We start from the raw sequence: 17,804 nt of genomic DNA, 5'->3' as shown, positions 1-17,804 counted from the left end.
CTCCCTGATCCCATGCTGCCAGCAAGGCTAAACAGACATCCTGGCTTTGTCCGCTGATCTCTCTCCCTCTGGGACCTCCGTATGAGGTTCTGAGGGTGGAGAAAAACAAGCTGGCCCTGCTTGTCTTTTAGGCCATGCACAGCTGAAAATGTCAAGAGGTGATATCGCCTCGGTTATTCCAGGAGGACAGGAAGGAGTAATGGTTAGAGATGGAGGGAGGAAGCAGCAGTCTCTGTGCCCAGCGTTCTTTTTCCAGCGCCGAGCAGCAGTTGCTGCTGAAGACTCTGCCATAAATTCCTTCTTGAGGTAGTGATGCTTCCCACATCTTTACTGCATCACCTGACCTAAGAATTCCTCTTTATATGTTCAGAGATACTCTCATTGCTTCATAGGTTCCATCTGGTCCTGACTAGCAATCCACATAGCTGGAATTTGGTTGCCCGAGTCTTTTTAGTCTTGGCCAACTCCATTGCGAGAGGCTTGTGTGTTTTCAGAAGAGCCCATGCTCAGAGGCGCCCTGCCCTTAATAAAACTCCGTCCCCCTGTGAAACCAGGGATGGCTCACCCTTGCTGCTGGGATTTTTGAGGCAGAAATAATGCCTGGCGAACTCTAGGATGAGGCCTTGAGATCACAACCTACGGGGGCGGGGGGGAGCTGAACCTAGGGTACGTACTCTGTGCCCCTTCACCTTCCTTCCATTCATCCCTTGGCGGCACTTGCCGGGTCTCCAGCACGTGCTAGCTTGCGGGGTCAATGCCAGCCAGCTGTCGCTGTTCCGTTGAACGTGGCCCACTTTCTGAAAATAAGCCTTAGCCGCTGCCTCTCTCCCTCCCCTCTCTCCAAGTAACTTGACTCGGTGCTTCAGGATGGGATGGGACCTTAGTCCACTGCCACATATTACCACCTAGCTGTGCCACCAGGGTTTGGGGGCAACCCTCACTTTCAGGGGAGGGTCTTTTGCTTTGCAGAAGTTTCAGTGTGTCCTGCCAGATGGAGAGAACTACTTTTTTGTTGTTGTTAAATCTTTCCCCTCTCTCCCCCTTCTCCCCTCCCACCCCTAATTCTCTGGGGAAACTGCCAAGGAACTGGAATCAGTGCCAGAGTTTGGACTGTGCCCAGTTCAGCTGGAATATGGGGCACTTTTTCCATGTCCCCAATAAAGATGCCAGTTTCAAGCTGAAAAAATTTCAGAAGTCTGCTATGATAGGTGAGCCATCGCGTGTTTCAGCATTAACCTTGGGTGGGGGGGCTAAGAATAAGACACAACCCTCATTTCCATTCCAGTTTGAAACCCAGTGTTTGGGTAGCAGGGCCATGGTACAAAAAGGGCAAATTACTTTACCCTCCCCCACCCCTCTCTGGGACAACAAACCCAGGTTGCCTGGTGTTGGTCACCACCCGTGTGGCCACATTCAGTTGGAAAATGGAAGATGCTGATCAAACTGCATTCAAGCTGGCTGGGACCCTTTGGCTCCAGCTGCCCCAGTGGCGACATGGGGATAAAGTAACATTGACCTAATATACCAGGTACCTGGTAAGGAGTACCAAAGCGTGAAATTGTGGGTACCCAAAGAGCTCTATCACGTTGTGGTTTTGACCATTTGATTACTATGAATCGGCCTACCATGCTGGTTTGGCCTAGAGAGTGAGAGATCAGGAATTGGACAAAAGAACCTTTTCAGTCCATTCATGGCAGTGAATTTTCTTGCAGGAATTATGCTTGTGCCAGAAACCAGTGCTTTGCAAAGAGATCATAATGGTTTGAATGGACAGAGACTGAGAATGATGGATTAAGAACGGCGTGTTAGCTAGGAACTAGGTCACAGCTATGGGATAGGGGGAGGACACACACGTTGCTCTCTGGGAATCTGAACAGGGATTGGTAGATTTGCTGCCAGCCGTGAGAGTGCCTGCTTTCTTCCACTGTGCCCTGCTTGTATATTTGCAAATAAATTAACGACAAAAATATGTTTCCTGTGCATGCTCTCCACCCAAAGTGAATGAAATCGGGTAACTCCGACCCTCCCCCATTTGGAAGCTGGGAGAGCATACCAGTTGTGGTTACCATCCTCAAAGTGGTGGAACCTAGAGTTCTCCCAGAAGAGCAACCAATTTCCAGACTACAGAATTCAGTTCCCCTGGAGGTAAGGGTACCTTCAGAGGACAGATTCTATGGTCTACTCGAGAAATTACATCCTGCTGAGTGCCCTCCCCAAAGTCTGCCTTCTGTAGGCACCACTCCCAAATCGCCCAGAATTTCCCGAGCCAGAGTTGGCAGCTCCGATACCAATACAATGGCTAGGTATTATTAAAAATTAAGTAATTAATACATGATGCCTTATTTTTTAAAAGGTGGCTATGGTGGAAGTGCAGCTTGAGGATTACAACTACCCCCCGGAACTGCTGGTCGCTTTCAGTGCCTGCACGACGGTGCTAGTGGCCGTCCACCTCTTTGCTCTCATGGTCAGCACCTGCATCCTGCCCAACATCGAGGCGGTCAGCAACATCCACAACCTGAACTCAGTCAACGAGTCGCCCCATGAGCGCATGCACCGCTACATTGAGCTGGCCTGGGGCTTCTCCACAGCGCTGGGCATTTTCCTCTTCCTTACCGAGGTGGTGTTGATCTGCTGGGTTAAATTCTTGCCCATAGGCAGGGTTTCTCCAGCCAGGAAATGTTGCACGGCCGCTCCGGTCCTTTCCAGCAGTGTCATTGCTCCAACTGTGCCTCCTCCGGACAACTCCGGTTGGAACGCTGCCTTGGCCTCCACCGTAATCATGGTACCGGTGGGTGTGGTTTTCATCATCTTTGCTTTGCACTTCTACCGGTCCCTGGTGGGCCACAAAACTGACCGGCACCAGCAAGAACTGGAGGAGCTCAACCAGATCAAATATCAGCTGGATGGGGAAGCCACAGCACTGCAGGTGGTGTGAGGTTTGGTGGCGTTATGTTGTTGGAGGCAATTATTTCAAGAGAAGAAGAAAATGGTGAGGGATGGTCTCTCTGATGTTTTGACTTGGTGGGGAAACGGCGAAGTAATTGGTACTTCTGGAATACCATCAAAAAGCTATTGGGACCTTTACAAAGGGAAGATTTCCTTGCTGTTTTGCAAAATGTACTTATGTCCCCCAAACAAGAGAGAAAGGCAAAGGATATTTGACGGACAGAGTTTTGTCAAAACATGCTCCCTGGATGTACTTGTGGACATCTGGATCCAGCTTAAGCTTCCACAATGGTGTCATTCCATGGTTGTTTGATAATGGAATGAAATGTCTACTCAAAGCAGCTGCCAAGAAAAGTGAAATTTGTTGGCAAGAGTGGAGACGGCGACTTGGCTGATTTGGGTGCAGTGAGTGTCCCTCCCCCATTCTGGCTATATTCCTTATTGCAGTACTCCACGAAGCTCAATGGATACAGTTTATGTCCTCCATACATTTTCCCACTTTCCCACAAGAAGAGAGAAAAGCCCTGGATTATCTTACTCACATGAGCTAGAATTCACAGCGGGAAGGAGGTGGTAGGGGAAGAACTGAAGCTATTCATTATTTGTGTCCAGGGTAATTGTCAGTAACTGAGTACCTGCTGGGCCACTCGCTACTGTCTACTTCTGTGCCTTGAAACAGGAATCTCAAAGCCTGAGGCTGAGACCTTTAAACATGTAAAAGTGAGCTTGCTGTGGAGGCACACTTATGGCATGTATGACGCAAATAGAGCCTTCTGCCCAAGATTGGGCTGTGGAGGCGGAGAGATCCATTTTTCTACTTTCAGAAGTGAGATTTGCACACTGCTGATGGGCCAGCTTTGCGTCACAAAACTACCTCCACAACACAGGGCCAGGCACAGCACCGACTGGCATGCACCAGTCACAAAGCCGCTCCCTCCACGACTTTGCTGGAGGACATTTCAAAACGTCCAAAAAAAAAGGAGAATAAACGATCACAAAATGTTGAGCGAGCTTTCGGTAGGGTAACTATGTAAGCACCATGCAAATATATTTTTTTTTAAGTGGAGGTCCTCTCTCAAACATGGCAAAAGGGGCAACAGCCAACTCTGGATCCAGAGCCAGGGACATGTGACAATAGAATTTGCCATGCAGCAAATCCAAAGACTTTGTACCCACTCCTGTTTCGGGTTATGGCTGTACGCAGATCCAAGAGGACTACCTGGGCCTTAAGCCTCAGAAGCAAACTCCGGCACAGAAGTCACCTGCATTATTGATTGCTGTGATTGGCAGGTAGTATGAAGCCTCTGGATTGGCCAGACCTGGTAAAAGGATCCGGGCTGCTGCCCTTTTGCGGCCAATAGAGCAATCTGTACTTGAAGATCCAGCAACAGACTTCAGAACTACATGTATCAGTTCTGGATTCAGTTATAGCTGTCCGTTGTCCCAGCCTTGCTTCATATGGGGGCTCAGCACCCATATCGTGCCTGGCTCTTCCCCCCACCATACTACCAGGACTGTTGACAATCATCACAGATGCCTAGATAAAGATTCCCTCTAGTGCCGCCCTCCCCAATCAAATCTACCCCGGATATTGTATGAAAAGGGCAGGACTTGCCCAGCTCTATGGACCACTAAGGTGACCAGATCCTCCTGAATTTTGTACCCTTACTCCATCACCCCCAGCAGCCTTACTTACTGGGGCAAAAATCAGTCCAAGGGGAGTCCATTTTAATTGGGGGAAGCAGCTTTATATGCATGTATTGTGCTGCCAAGTTGCAGTTAACTAATTATGAGCCCGCCCAGTTGGGTTTTCAGGGCACGTGAGAGAAGGTGTTTTGCCATTGCCTTCCTCTGCAGAGCAACCATCGGTGGCATCGAATCCAAGTATCCCTGCTTATGCTCCGAGATCTGAAAAGATCCGTCTATGCCATACCATTCCATATCCCAAAACAGCTTAGTGGGGAGGCTGAAAACCCTGTTCCCCAGTGCAGCCCAAATCCAGCTTTTTGATGGTAAATTACACATTGGAAGATCCCACTGCAGGATTTCTGTGAAGACTTGTGCTTTCAGCAAAGCAGGTGGCTACTACCACCCTTTTCCTCTATGGAGCTTTACCACTCTCTCTTTTCAACTTGTATTACTAACTCTGGAAATGGGGAGGGGCGGGGGGAAGAGAAAGTTCTTTGCAGTTGCTTAGCAGCAAGAAACATTCCCCAGCAGAGGGAAGAATGTACTGCAGTTGCTCGGTAACAGCAACCTATTCTCTTTCTCCCATGGATGGCAGCATTGAAGATAACACCCGCTGGCAATGGGGCACTTGGCTGCAACCCACAGATAAAATGGATGTGCAGGGTTTTTTGGGGGGGCGGTGCAGCCTCTTTGTTCCTAGTCCAGGGCAAATTCTTAGAGCTGCCCTTGTCTTTGAGATAGCAAGCGGGGAATGTTTGAGAGATGACTCATGTCCTTGGTGTTTGGTCTTGTTTCTATAGAAGGACAGCTCATTTGAAGCTGTCAGGCTGAAGGGAAGTGGTATATTTGTGTTGGGCAAGGAGGAAACCGAAGGCAGAATATCCTCTGTGGCCGAGCCACCCACAGCTGTTACCATTCTTCTGCCACTGGTTTTGTCTCTTGGATTGTCATCAGAATAGCTCCTCATGTACAAAGGTGCACAAAGCCGGGTAACCAAACTTCCTGCAGCTGTTGCCCCAAATTCTTTATGTTGCCAGGAAATGCAAGATGGGCCAAAGTTATCACCTGCTCAGGGTGGCCATTCTCCTGGGAGCAGTGGGTAAGCTTCCACCGCCGGGCTTCAGGAGCCGCCAGCCCTCTCTGCTCCAGCAGGAACATGGGGCAGGGTATGATGTCATGTGATGTCACTTCTGGTTTGCAACCAGAAGTGACACCACTGCTTTCTAGAAATTCACACCTCCCTATCATAAAAAAAAATGGAGTTGAGCAAATTCCTAGTGCGCCATGATGTCACTTCTGGGTACAAACCAGAAGTGATGTCATGACATTGTGCATTATTGCCTCCCTCCAAATTCTCCAGTCTATTCTACTCCCCCTGGACAGGAAGCCTGGTTCCTATTTATTACATTGCCCTAAGCAAGGTACACCTAACCTGATTTGAAGCTGGCCAGCAGCAATGTAGGCCCAAATGAGTTTGTTCTCTAGAACGCAGCAAGAGGCTCTGAAAACTGAAGCAGACCACGTTTTCGTAGCACCGCCTTGCATTTGGTTTTTTCAGCTCATGCTAGGTGTGACACAACCCAGGAATCTTGTATAAAGCTGAGGGGTGGGGGGAGGGGCTGCATCATGTCCTAGGGGAGCCATTCACTGACATCATGTCCAGCAGTGATGAAGTTCAGCTTTTTGGAGGAGAAAAAGTTGCATAATTGAACCCACTAAGAAATGTCGCTGAGAATTTCTTAGGAAACGGCGTCTGCCAAATATTCAGCACAGTATGATGTAGAAACACAGAGCTGGAAGCGATCCCAAGGATCATCTAGTCCAGCCCACTGCAGGAAATTCACAGCTACCCCTCACTTCCCCCCAGTGACCCCCTGCTCTATGCCCAGAGGAAGGTAAAAAACCTCCAGGATCCTTGGCCAATCCTTGAAAAAATTGCAGCAGAAACTGTTTTTGTTAACATTTGCAAACAGCACTCGGTGAACATGGATGGTACTTGCTTTCTGGGTTGGTACATTTGCTCATGCATTTCTGATTTGTCTCTTCTGGTGGACACCAATTTCTGGCATTTATATTCTGGATCTGTTTTTAAAATAAAAAAAAAATACCCCAAAGTTGTCAAACATTTTTTTGCCTAAACGCCATGAAGCGTGGCAGATTTGCAGAGCTGCGTTAGGCAGTTTCATTCTAATTTCCAGAGTTCCTCATCAGATTGTACCATTTCATGAGACAGATATGGGAATGCATGTATATACTCTTCATTTATTTTATAATATCCTGTTTCTTACGGAGTTCAAGGCAGGAAGCATACATGGGAGTTGGGAGGTCTCCCATCCAGAGCCTGACCTGCTGTTCATCCAGCTATGGGACTTTTCTGAAGGTCCATGCATACCTATCGAAAAAAACCCTGTATGCAGAAAGTTGTGAGAATATTTCTTGGGGGACCCCCTCTCCGTGAGTCCCCGTTGCCACCTCGATTCTTTGTTCTGGGATAGCCCCTTACCAAGGGTTGGGTGGATGTAAAGCTAAACTCGCTTTCCCTAGTGCTGACCTGAGCTACTGACGCAGATAGGCACCTTTGTACAGACAAGATCTTAACCAATACTGAAGGTTTATTTTAAAAACAAAAGAGAGACAATAGTAGCAGAACAAGGCTCCAAAGCTGGGCCCGTCTGCCCTTGAATGTTTCCAACGGTTAGCAAGACTGATAATGATACAGACATACAAGCATGCAACAATAATAGTACTACAATATAAATCCTTAGCCCCACAAGAGTGCTCTGGACCACCTGTTGAAAACTCCAGGACTAAACAGGTCTCTGTGAGTTCCCAAGAGGCAGTGCAGAGTGTCTTCTGCCTAGCACTTTTCTAGACCGATTCTCTGGGTCTCTGATGTAGTTTGACACTTCATCAGTTACGTAGGCTTTGTTATTATTAAAGGTATTCCTGATATAAGAATGTTATAGGAACACAATTAGAACATTCTCTTCTCACATGATAGACAGTTTACTTGATATGCATATAGGCTAAAGCTGTAAATAACAAAGGAATGTATACATTCTTTCCCATCACTGGCAGGGTCAAATTGTTCCAGGGGAAGATAAGGTGCCCCTCACTCTTGCCTGGCTGTAATTTACATGTCAAGGCCAGAAGGCCTTTTTCCAGTTAGTCCTCATTTTATGGCCCTCCCTGATTCCTGTCACGGAGGGTGCTGTGACCTTCAGCCAGCTCTCCGGAAGCAAAACTTAACATACCATGAAACTTTAAATGCAGAGAGTGCCTTAGGAAGATGCTATCAAGCCATGATTGGTTCCATGCTACAGTTTTGGGCCTAGCCTCGATCCAAACCACAGAATTCTTACGACAAGTGTTAGGACATAAGGGAGAATGGTTCTATAACCTGGTCTTTGGCTTGTTGTGCTGTGTGCCAGATTTTGTTACAATAGGGAAGATTTCTATTTCAGACTTCCAAGCAGTCATCCTTAGTAGGGTATCAACTAGGCATTCGACTCAGGGCGGACTTCAACTTACACTCTCAGAGCAGTAGTTCAGCCGTGTGATTTTAGCAGTAAAAGTATTTCATTTTTTACCAGCTGCACTGCTCCAAGTGAAGTCCTTTAAATGCCTACTTCTTAAGTGGTGTGAAAGAAGAACATGCCATCGAGTTGCTGACTCACGGCAACCCCGTCCATGGGGCATTCCAGGCAAGAGAAAACAGAGGTGGTTTGCTATTGCCTTCTTCTGCATAGCTACCCTAGACTTCCTTGATGGTCTCCCATCCAAGTCCTAACGTGGCCAAGCCTGCTTAGCTTCCAGTCTCTGACAAGCTCAGGCTAAGCTGAGTGATTCTGGCCATTTAGTAGGAAAGGCTAAGAACCAATGAAGTTCTTGAGATCCATGCAGAGTTCCAACCAGGGGCAGATCTGAAATTGGTTTCCAATGGCAAGGTTCCTTATCTGGTTCTGTCACAAACAGGCTGAAATGGTACATTGGCTTCTTTAAGGGATGCAAACTTGGTGTTAAAAACAGGTCTCTTCATACTTGCTAAAGAGTTAGGTGTAACTCAAAAGTTTGCATTTCCCAGGCTTGACTAAATGCTATGCATGGTCCTTTTACAGGGGGAAAAAGAGATTATATAATACTGTTTGCTTTGCTTTGTGTCTACTGAAATCATGAGTGTTTATCTTCAGAAAGATGTTAAGCTAAACAGCTCTTATTTTTTTTATAAAGTCCATTAATTTCACTAGCTCAAAGACTGCTGATTGCTGTGTGGCTTTGAAATTATATTCTTCCCCAAATGTTGCCTTTTCCACCCCCACGCAGTTGTCATTTGGATGCCCTTCCCCCCCCTCTCTATATTTATTTATTTATTAACGGAACCCTTTTGTTTTTAAAATGAGCATCCTGCAAGCAGGGCCAGTTCCAGGTTTTTGTGGCCCCCAGCAAAGAGTCCCTGCAGACACCTCCTCTGTCTGCCTCTTGCACTTCTCTGCCTACCCATGCATCCTTTCCCCACCCACTTGCTCATTTCCCAGCCCTCCCAGTGCTCACACATCCTTCCCTGTCTGCTGGGCCGTGTGCGCAGCTGGGAGCATCGCTCCTGGGTGTGTCACTGCCATTCCCCTCCTGCGCAATCTTCCCTCAACAGTACTGGGCAAGGAGTGTGGGTGGTGGGAGGGCTCACAAGCAAGCAGGTGGGCAGCAAGGAAGTGCCCCCACCGGAAGATCTAGGCCTCAGCAGCCACCCTACCTCAGGGTATGCTGCCAGTGACCCTGCCTGCAAGCCCCATGGAAGGCAGGCTTGTGGTCCAGAAGGAATAGGTACCATTTTGTCGTGTCCTCACATTGACTCTAGGCTAAGCCTGAAAGCCAATGTGGTGGAGTGTCAAATGAGGACTGGGAAGACCCAAGTCTCAATCCCCCGCTGCATTGAAAGCTAATGGGTTACCCTTCGCTCAGCCACACTTGCTCAGGGCCCAACATGTGATCCTTTTTGCAGGGCGTGGTTGAGACTTAGAGCGGGACCACAAGTGATGCCTGACACAGGTTGGACACTTGCCAGCTTCCCTCAAGTTTTGATGGGAAATGTAGGCAGCTTGGCGGAATGTTGGACAAGTGACAGTTGAAAAGTCCATTGGACAGCAGTCAGAGAGTGAAGCTGCGAGACCAGGATGCCCACATTTCCCATCAAAACTTGAGGGAAGCTGACTAGTGTCCAACCTGTGTCAGGCGTCACTTGTGGTCCCACTCAGAGACAAGGTCTGGAAGTTCCATGCTCAGAACTCGGGTCCCTTGTGCACGGGGGGGGGGGCAAATTTGGACAGGGGTGGTGGTGTGCTTGCAGAGGGAGTGCAAGCCTTCCCCCTCACTTGCTGTTTTCCCAGTCTTAAATGGCTCTGGGGAGCCTCCCCTTGTGCAGCTGGAAAAATTGAATATACACTGATAGGGCTGCACGTGTTCTGAAGATAACTTTCCCCAGGGAGGAAAAGACCATGGCTCTGTGGGGTCATTTCCGGCCAGGAAAATGGTACTGGAGTGGGGGATGCTTGAACTCACTTTCCGCAAACATTGCAGGCCAGATTTGAATTGGAGCCCTACACATCTGGGGACTGATTTCCAAGCACAGAACTCCCAGAACTTGTCTGTCAATGGGAAAAGGGTCATATTTTCTGCCTGAGTTTTTTTTTTTTAAGCCACTACCTTTGCCCTATCAGGCATGCTTCATGACCTGCCTTGCTCAACTAAGGGCACCCAGTTGGGGGTGCACATGGACCTGGCCCACAAATTTACAAACTGGTATCACTAACCCACTGCTGGATGCTCATATTGTCTCTGAGAGGGCCATATAACAACCTGAAGCAGCCGTCTCCGAGGGCAGGCTCAGTGATGGAGGGAGGAGCTCAATCCACCAGAAAGAACTCTTCAAGCCTGGTTGAAATGCGCAGCAGCTGCGTGCAGACACACCGGGGAAACTTCCTAATGGATTGTGCCCCGTATAAAAGGGTGCAGAGTGTGCCATCTGGATTACCCTCTTCAGGCACTGAAAGGGTCTCCAAAGTGCTTGCTTTGGCACATGTTTGCCTTCCTGCCAAAGCCTTGCAAAATCTGCATCCTTGGCTACAGCACAGTCTTCTTCCCTCCTGGGACAAGCGCAACTATATATAATCCTTTTCTGATCCTGGCGAAGCTCCAAGGTTGGTGAAATGTTTATGCTGTCTGGGAATACACAAAGTCCCAGCTGGGGAGAAGCCAAGGAGGCCTGGGAAACAGAGAGAGAAGGTCAAGGGCAGCTGTTGCTGAGGCAGGCCAGCTCATTAGCTCTGATGGGGCAAAAAATAGAGGAGTCTTGCTGACGGTTCCCTTGAGGTTTATGTACCCTGCACCGCCTGAAAGAGAAAACGAGATACGCCGGTCTCTTATTACATGCAAGAAGGCATCACCGCGGTTCCTAAACACACATCCAGGCATGTCGAGATGGTATCAAGGCTGTCTTTCCTGGAATTTCAGCCCTGCGTCCTGCTGGAATGGCCTATGGCTACAGGGCAAGGAGAAGGGGGGAAAGCACATGCTGCATGTGAACCAGTGCACACTCATTCACTGCCAGGCCGGAAATGTAAGAGAAACAGAAGCTCCAGAAAATGCATGAGAAGGCAGATACTTTGCCCTGCTTAGCCTGGAAATCAGACTCAGATAATATCCACATAGAGCCCTGCATGCATCTGGGGGCACACGTGGCTTCAAAAGGTGGAGGAGGACAGGGCCAGATGAAAGGTGGCGATTGCTGAACGTTGTACAGCAGGATAGAGCCCCAAATACATGCAATCCTGCTTGCTTGCTTCCAAAATCGTTCCATAGAGAATAGTTCTTATGAGGACTAGGCTAGAAGCTACACTTCAGGCCTGGACATGTGCTGCCCTCTGGAGGAAATGAAGCTCGTCTGCATTTTGTAAAGGAAAAGAAAACTCGACACCAGTACCTTTAACACCCTGGAAGCAAACTCTTGAATTTCATAAAAATTTGTCTAGCAAAGGTGTTGAGATCCTAGTAGAAACATAGTGCATAGGGCCAGGATGAAATTTTGGGAGCTGTGTGTTGGATTTAAGACTACAAAGCAGATAGGCGGTTAAAGCTGAAGCTTTACAATTTTAGCTCTCACCTGTACATTGCCAATTCTTACAGATTTTAGCTCGCTTTCTACCCTGCTCTTTCCCAACAACTGTGTGTATGTGTGGGGGATGATTCCAGGGGAAAACAATAAAATCAGTATTTGAATTATTTATTTAAAAAAAATTAATTTGCACCTAGATCCAGAGGAGTTAGCCATGTTAGTCTGTAGTAGCAAAATAGTAAAAAGTCCAGTAGCACCTTTAAGACTAACCAACTTTACAGTAGCATAAGCTTTCGAGAACCACCGTTGTCTTCGTCAGATGCATCTGACAAAGACAACTGTGGTTCTCGAAAGCTTATGCTACAGTAAAGTTACTTTTTACTAATTTGCACCTAGTTAACCCAGGCTATCCAATGCCAGCCCAAAATAGGAAATATTACAGCACTTTGATAAGGAATTCAAACTAATCTTATATTTTATTATTATTAAATGTTTATCCTTCTCTACATGGCACGAGTTTGCAACAGCGTATATACCTCCCTCCCGTTATATCTTCACAACAAACTTGTCAGGTGGGTAAGCTGACAACCGAGGCAGCTGAAGAGACTGCAAGTATCGCCTACGTATTCCACCCTCTTTCCGGGCAACAGAACTTCTTGAATGCGTTTTCAGCCAACCTGTCTATCAGTGGCCATTAAGAAATGATACACATTAACTGGATACATTGTGAGTTGCTCGGAGAACATCGTTAGCTGAAAAGCGGCTAATCAAGGTGTTAAAAGAATAAGTAGTCCAAGGTCACCCGTCAAAGTTTTATGGCTGAGTGGAGGATTCAAACCCACATCTCCTCGGTCCTTCCCAAGACCAAACTGGCTCTAATGTCGAAGTGACAAAATCCTCTCACTAGACAAGCGAGGAAGAAGAAATATTGCCCTTTTCAGTTCACCCACAGAAAGTACAAGGATAATCAGAACTTTTATTGATTTGATTAAAACCCAAATTGCAGAGGAATTGCTACCCTCATTTTGGAACATGGTGAACTGCTTTTTCTTTATTTGTATCAGAAAAGTTTCAACTGTAATATGAATTTGAGGGAAGTTTGTTTTTCTTTAGAGATTTTCCAAAAAACGCCTTAGTAATTTTTAAAATATTATTATTAAACTGAGATTTTCTCCCTGGAATCGCTATGAAACTGAAGATGATCGTTTAGAGAGTATTTGCCCCATAATAAAACATTGCATTTAAAGAAATTGCTGTCAGACACAGGGATGAAAGATTGCTAAACTTACAGTTGCAACAGGCCTTTTTCTCAAGAGGCTTCAGAGGTCCTCAAGACATAAAGTGGTGAATTGCAAAACACGTGCTTAAATTTTGGAACACTCGAAAAGTTACATATTTGCATTCCCCAGAGAACCTGCAGGAAACTTACTTATATCGTTTATAGTCCACCTTTCTCACTAAGACTCAAGGCAAATTTCACAGTGTGAGATCAGTACAATCAATATCAAGAACATTTCCATAAACAATGCCATAGGGTAAATAGATACAAATTCACAAAGACATAGCATTAGCAGGAATCCAACACAACATAGTGGTGAAGTCTATAGATGCAGAGGAGTTAGTCTGTGGTAGCAAAATCAAAAAGAGTCCAGTAGCACCTTTAAGACTAACCAATTTTATTGTAGCATAAGCTTAAGCTTTCAAGAATCAAGTTCTCTTCGTCATATGCATGATGCATCTGACGAAGAGAACTTGATTCTCGAAAGCTTATGCTACAATAAAATTGGTTAGTCTTAAAGGTGCTACTGGACTCTTTTTGGTGAAGTCTATGGTTCCTAACTCATTAGTGGAGCATCTGTGTTTGTGCGCACGCCGTATTTATTATGTAGATTTTTGTTTCAATGGCAGCTTAAGGAGCAGGTTCCCACTACGTTCATCTTCTGCCACTATTTTGAAGTAAAAATGCTCTTGCTGCATAAAACTCAAGAAAATCCCTCTAAAGGAAGAGATAGGGGAGATATACAAAGTGAGGCAGCTATCCGATTTCAGGAGGGAAAACTGAACAGTCCAAGTTCCAGATAGTTACACCTATAATAAAGGAAGGATCCCTTAGTTTCTTTTATCTGCATAAACGGAACCATCACAGGAGCAGGATTTTAAAATATCAGCCACTGTTTGCAAAACTTGTATTTATTTATCTCATTTATACTCCCCTTTCTCCCCAATGGGAAAAGGGAACTCCTACGTGGCTCACAATACTCTCCTCCATTTAATCCTTACAACCGCCCTGTGAGGTATGTTAGGCTGAGTGTGCACGACTGGCCCAAGGTTACTCAGCAAGCTTCCATGGACTGTGGGGATTCGAACCTGGGTCTCCCAGATCCTGGTCTGACACTCTTAACCAGTACACCACACTGGCCGTGGGATTTGTTGCCAGTTCTATAAAGCATATCCAGGTACCAGCTTTTCATGAAAACATGCATTCAGTAAATTCTTTTGTACTGTATATTTCCATTATATATATTGGGGTGGATCCTAACCCTATCCTACAACTTTACAAAGTTTCTTTCTTTAAATATTTACACTCCACCTTTCCTTTTGGCTCAGGTTAAATGCCTTTCTCCAACCTACATGTCTCTTCTATTGGAGGAAGGCCACTTGGGGGATGTCTGGATCCACCTCACTATTGTTGTATCGTAATGAGCCGGTTGCCCGTGTCTAAAACCAAGCTTCAACTTGCCAGGAGAAAGATGGATCTCTCTCCAGGGAAGCCAAAAGCAGTTAGTCTTTAGACCTGTCAAACAGATAAGTTCTTTGAACCAACTGTTTATCAGTACATTTATTTATATAGGGTTCAATATTGCTCTGCAACTCCTTATCAAACACACAGACACCAATCTAGAGTTTATTTTACTTTATTGAAAATATACCCTAGTTTTTTAATGAAGCAAGTAATCAAAATATAAATGGCTATTAATATGAATCCTATAGCAACAGAACATAGAAAGGCAATAAGAAATAAGTTCACTAACATTTCTCAATAAATCCTAAGTTTAACATTGCTCAAAGTTTCTATGAAATACATAGGTAGAAATAGGTTCTCACCTAGATTCTCCCAAGAGATCTCTTCCATCAGTACCCTGCTTATTCTTTCTGTGTTTGCAATTATATACCTAATCATAAGCAAATATTTAGGGTCTATTCACATGATAGCACAAACAAATATTGATTGGTTTGACACTTCACTGAATATTCATAATTTCATAGTACAGCCTTCCAATTAGTTAAAAAAATATGTCATTGTCTGCTCTGCAAGAGAATACTATAAATCTCTGACAAGTGTCAAGAAAAGTTAAGTTGGGCGATCACCATTGGTTGAATCTCTGATAGAAGATCATCAATCTCGGTAGAGTCCACTATTTTAATTAATTGTCAAAGGATGAGAGCACACCTGCTGAATTACCTTACACATAGAAAAAATACACTGAAAGTTCATGCAAAGTTTAAAAGTTCATCTAGAGAGTACAGAAGCTAGGCCTAGTATTGTTCAGTATTGATTATTGGCATATGATTTTAATCTATATTGGCATAACAGTATGAGACACCAAGGGAGAGCTTTTTTCCCCAGCATTATGGCCCAAAGACACTGGAGCAGAATACTGTACAGAAAATGTTTCTTCAGTGTGGTGCAGTGGTTAGAAGGTCAGATTAAGTTCCGGGAGAACAAGGCTAGGTTCAAATCCTGTTCTGCCATTAAGGCCGTCATTTTCCCTCAGCTCAACCTATGTCACAGGATTGTTCTGAGAATAAAACAGGAGAACAAAGTACATGGCCCTGAGTTCCAAAGAGGAAAGATGCGATAAAACTGAAATAGAAATCTGGAGCTACAGATTGCTTCCAAAAGCAGGCTAAACTGTGCCCTGATGAGGGTAGCGTTAGAATACCATGAGGGTCTGTGGCCTCCACCAAGGGTCATCAACCTCCAGGTGGGGCCTGAAATTCTTTCAGAATTACAACTGATCTCTAAATGACACATCAGTTTCTCTGGAGGAAACAGCGCCTGTGAGTGGATGAGTTCTATGGCATCATGTCCCTGCTGAACTCCTGAGGGTTGCCAAGTTTGGGTTGGAAAATTCCTGGATATTTGGGAGCAAAGCTGGGGATGAGAGGGAGCTCAGCAGGGATGCCCTCCATCCTCCAATGCTGGAACTTTCTCCAGGGGAATTGATCTCTGTAGTCTGGAAATTCCAGAACTCCAGACCCCACCTAGAGGTTGGCAACCCTCTTCTCTCCTGAGGCACCCCCCCCCAAACCTTCAGAAATTTCCCCAAGCTGGATTTAGCAACCCTACCTGCACCCTTGGCTCCACTACAATGTGCTGCTGGACTTGCTCCCACCCTTGCATCCTGGCCACAGAAAGCTTCCACTCCACAGGTAACAAAATGTTTGATTTCAAGAGCAGCAACCCACTGTCACTCAACGTGGACCACATAAAAGTTTGATCTCAACATAGTAACTATAATATAAGGGCATCTTTAGCCTGAGAAATGTTGCAGAAATTCAAAAGGGGTGGCTTTTTCCAAGCATTGTGGAGACAGAATGAGAAGAAAGAATGTCTCAGTTAAGTTTTTGAATGACATGCAGCCACTAAAAGCAGGGCCTCTGCCAACGAATGCTGGAAGGTGGCATCTGATAATCTTTATTTAAAACGACTGAATCCTCACCATCAAGGAAAGGGTGAGAGTTGAATCTGCAACTTTTTGTTTTTCCTTTTGCTCTTCCTGAAGGGGGAGAAAATAGTCATAATTCTGGTCCCACACGGAAGATTCCAAACAAAACACAGGGAAGAGCACACTTACAACACACCATGCAGTCTCTTAAATAACATTAATAATGTTGATCTAACTCGGCTAAGTACGCTTTACCTAGACTCCCGTATAGCAGCATCTTAAAGACCAAGTAGATTTCCAAGGTAAGAGCTTCCCAGAGTCAAAGCTAACAGGGTCCTCAGGGCATTACAAAGTTCCTTGCAATGAGAAGATGGAGGAGTCGTTCTAAATTAAAATTTATGAGCCGTCGAAATGGGGGGATTCTTACGGCTGTCCTACCGCAAAGCGCTCGAAAATTCTGCGCTACCACAAGAAACAAAATAATCGGATCAGTTTTCCCTCCCTAGCAGTTCCTCTAAATGAGTTCAACTTATAACTTTACAAACAAGTAGCCCATATTAACGCGGGTCTTAATTTTCTCTCTTTTACTGGGGCAACCTATGGCTTGAAACACAAACACACACATACAACAGAGAACACACAAAAGATACAAAATTCATGGCGAAAGCGGCCAAAATCCCTCTGCTCGCACCAGTCTCCCCACAGAGCTAGCTGTGATTTCGTATCAATTCATTCCACTCCGAGTTATTTCTCCGGGGCCGTTTTCAGTGACGAGACACACTTACACTTTCTCTGCAATTGCTCTCGTGAACTCCGTTCCTATTACTAGCTGGTTATTTAAAACCAAATGAATTTCCCCTCCATGTCGAAAGTGCCAAACTAGAGAAGATTTACCCTGCTATTCCGTTAGAACAATCTCAATTTCGAACGCTCAGATTCGTCAGAGGGCACCTTTCGTCATTCAAGACCGCTTGAAAACTCCCGCGGAGACCCTCTCTCCCCCGCCTCAAACCTCCATCCTCCACACAACCTACGGTCTTCTACAAGCCTCGGTCGAATTCCGGGAAGGTACGAATCTGCGAAATCCGAATCGCCAGTTAAGATCTCGACGTCAAAACCCACCGCCCCTTCCTCTCTAGCTTAGAGCCTAGCAGCTATTTCGCATCGAGCGATTCACCACAGAAGCCTACTCAGATTTTAGAACTTAAAAAATATTATGGGTCAAATTTGACCCTCGGAACCACCAGAATCGTTATTGTATACAACGAATACACGAGTGGTAGACTTCTCCCCCCCCACCGCATTGTATTCTTCATGTAATATGTCGAAAGAGCAGATGAGAAACCAACAACAGGCGGCAACCCCGTCACCATAGAACACTGCGAGGGGCG

General features: G+C 45.8%; 1 protein-coding gene across 2 annotated transcripts in view; it reads left to right on the top strand.

Annotated features, from left to right (window-relative positions):
* The window catches only part of ORAI3 (ORAI calcium release-activated calcium modulator 3), a 37,396-nt gene extending 28,534 nt beyond the window's left edge, over positions 1 to 8,862 (top strand). For both annotated transcript variants that reach the window (XM_054992406.1, XM_054992404.1), the window contains exon 2: positions 2,354 to 8,862. In XM_054992406.1, the coding sequence (XP_054848381.1) occupies positions 2,360 to 2,935 (576 nt within the window). In that variant the 5' untranslated portion in view covers positions 2,354 to 2,359 and the 3' untranslated portion in view covers positions 2,936 to 8,862. The remainder of the gene's footprint in view (positions 1 to 2,353) is intronic.
* Positions 8,863 to 17,804: the final 8,942 nt, after the last annotated feature.

Source organism: Eublepharis macularius, chromosome 12 (genome assembly GCF_028583425.1).
Source record: "Eublepharis macularius isolate TG4126 chromosome 12, MPM_Emac_v1.0, whole genome shotgun sequence".
NCBI classification, from domain to species: domain Eukaryota; kingdom Metazoa; phylum Chordata; class Lepidosauria; order Squamata; family Eublepharidae; genus Eublepharis; species Eublepharis macularius.
This window is presented reverse-complemented; position numbering and strand designations above follow the sequence as displayed.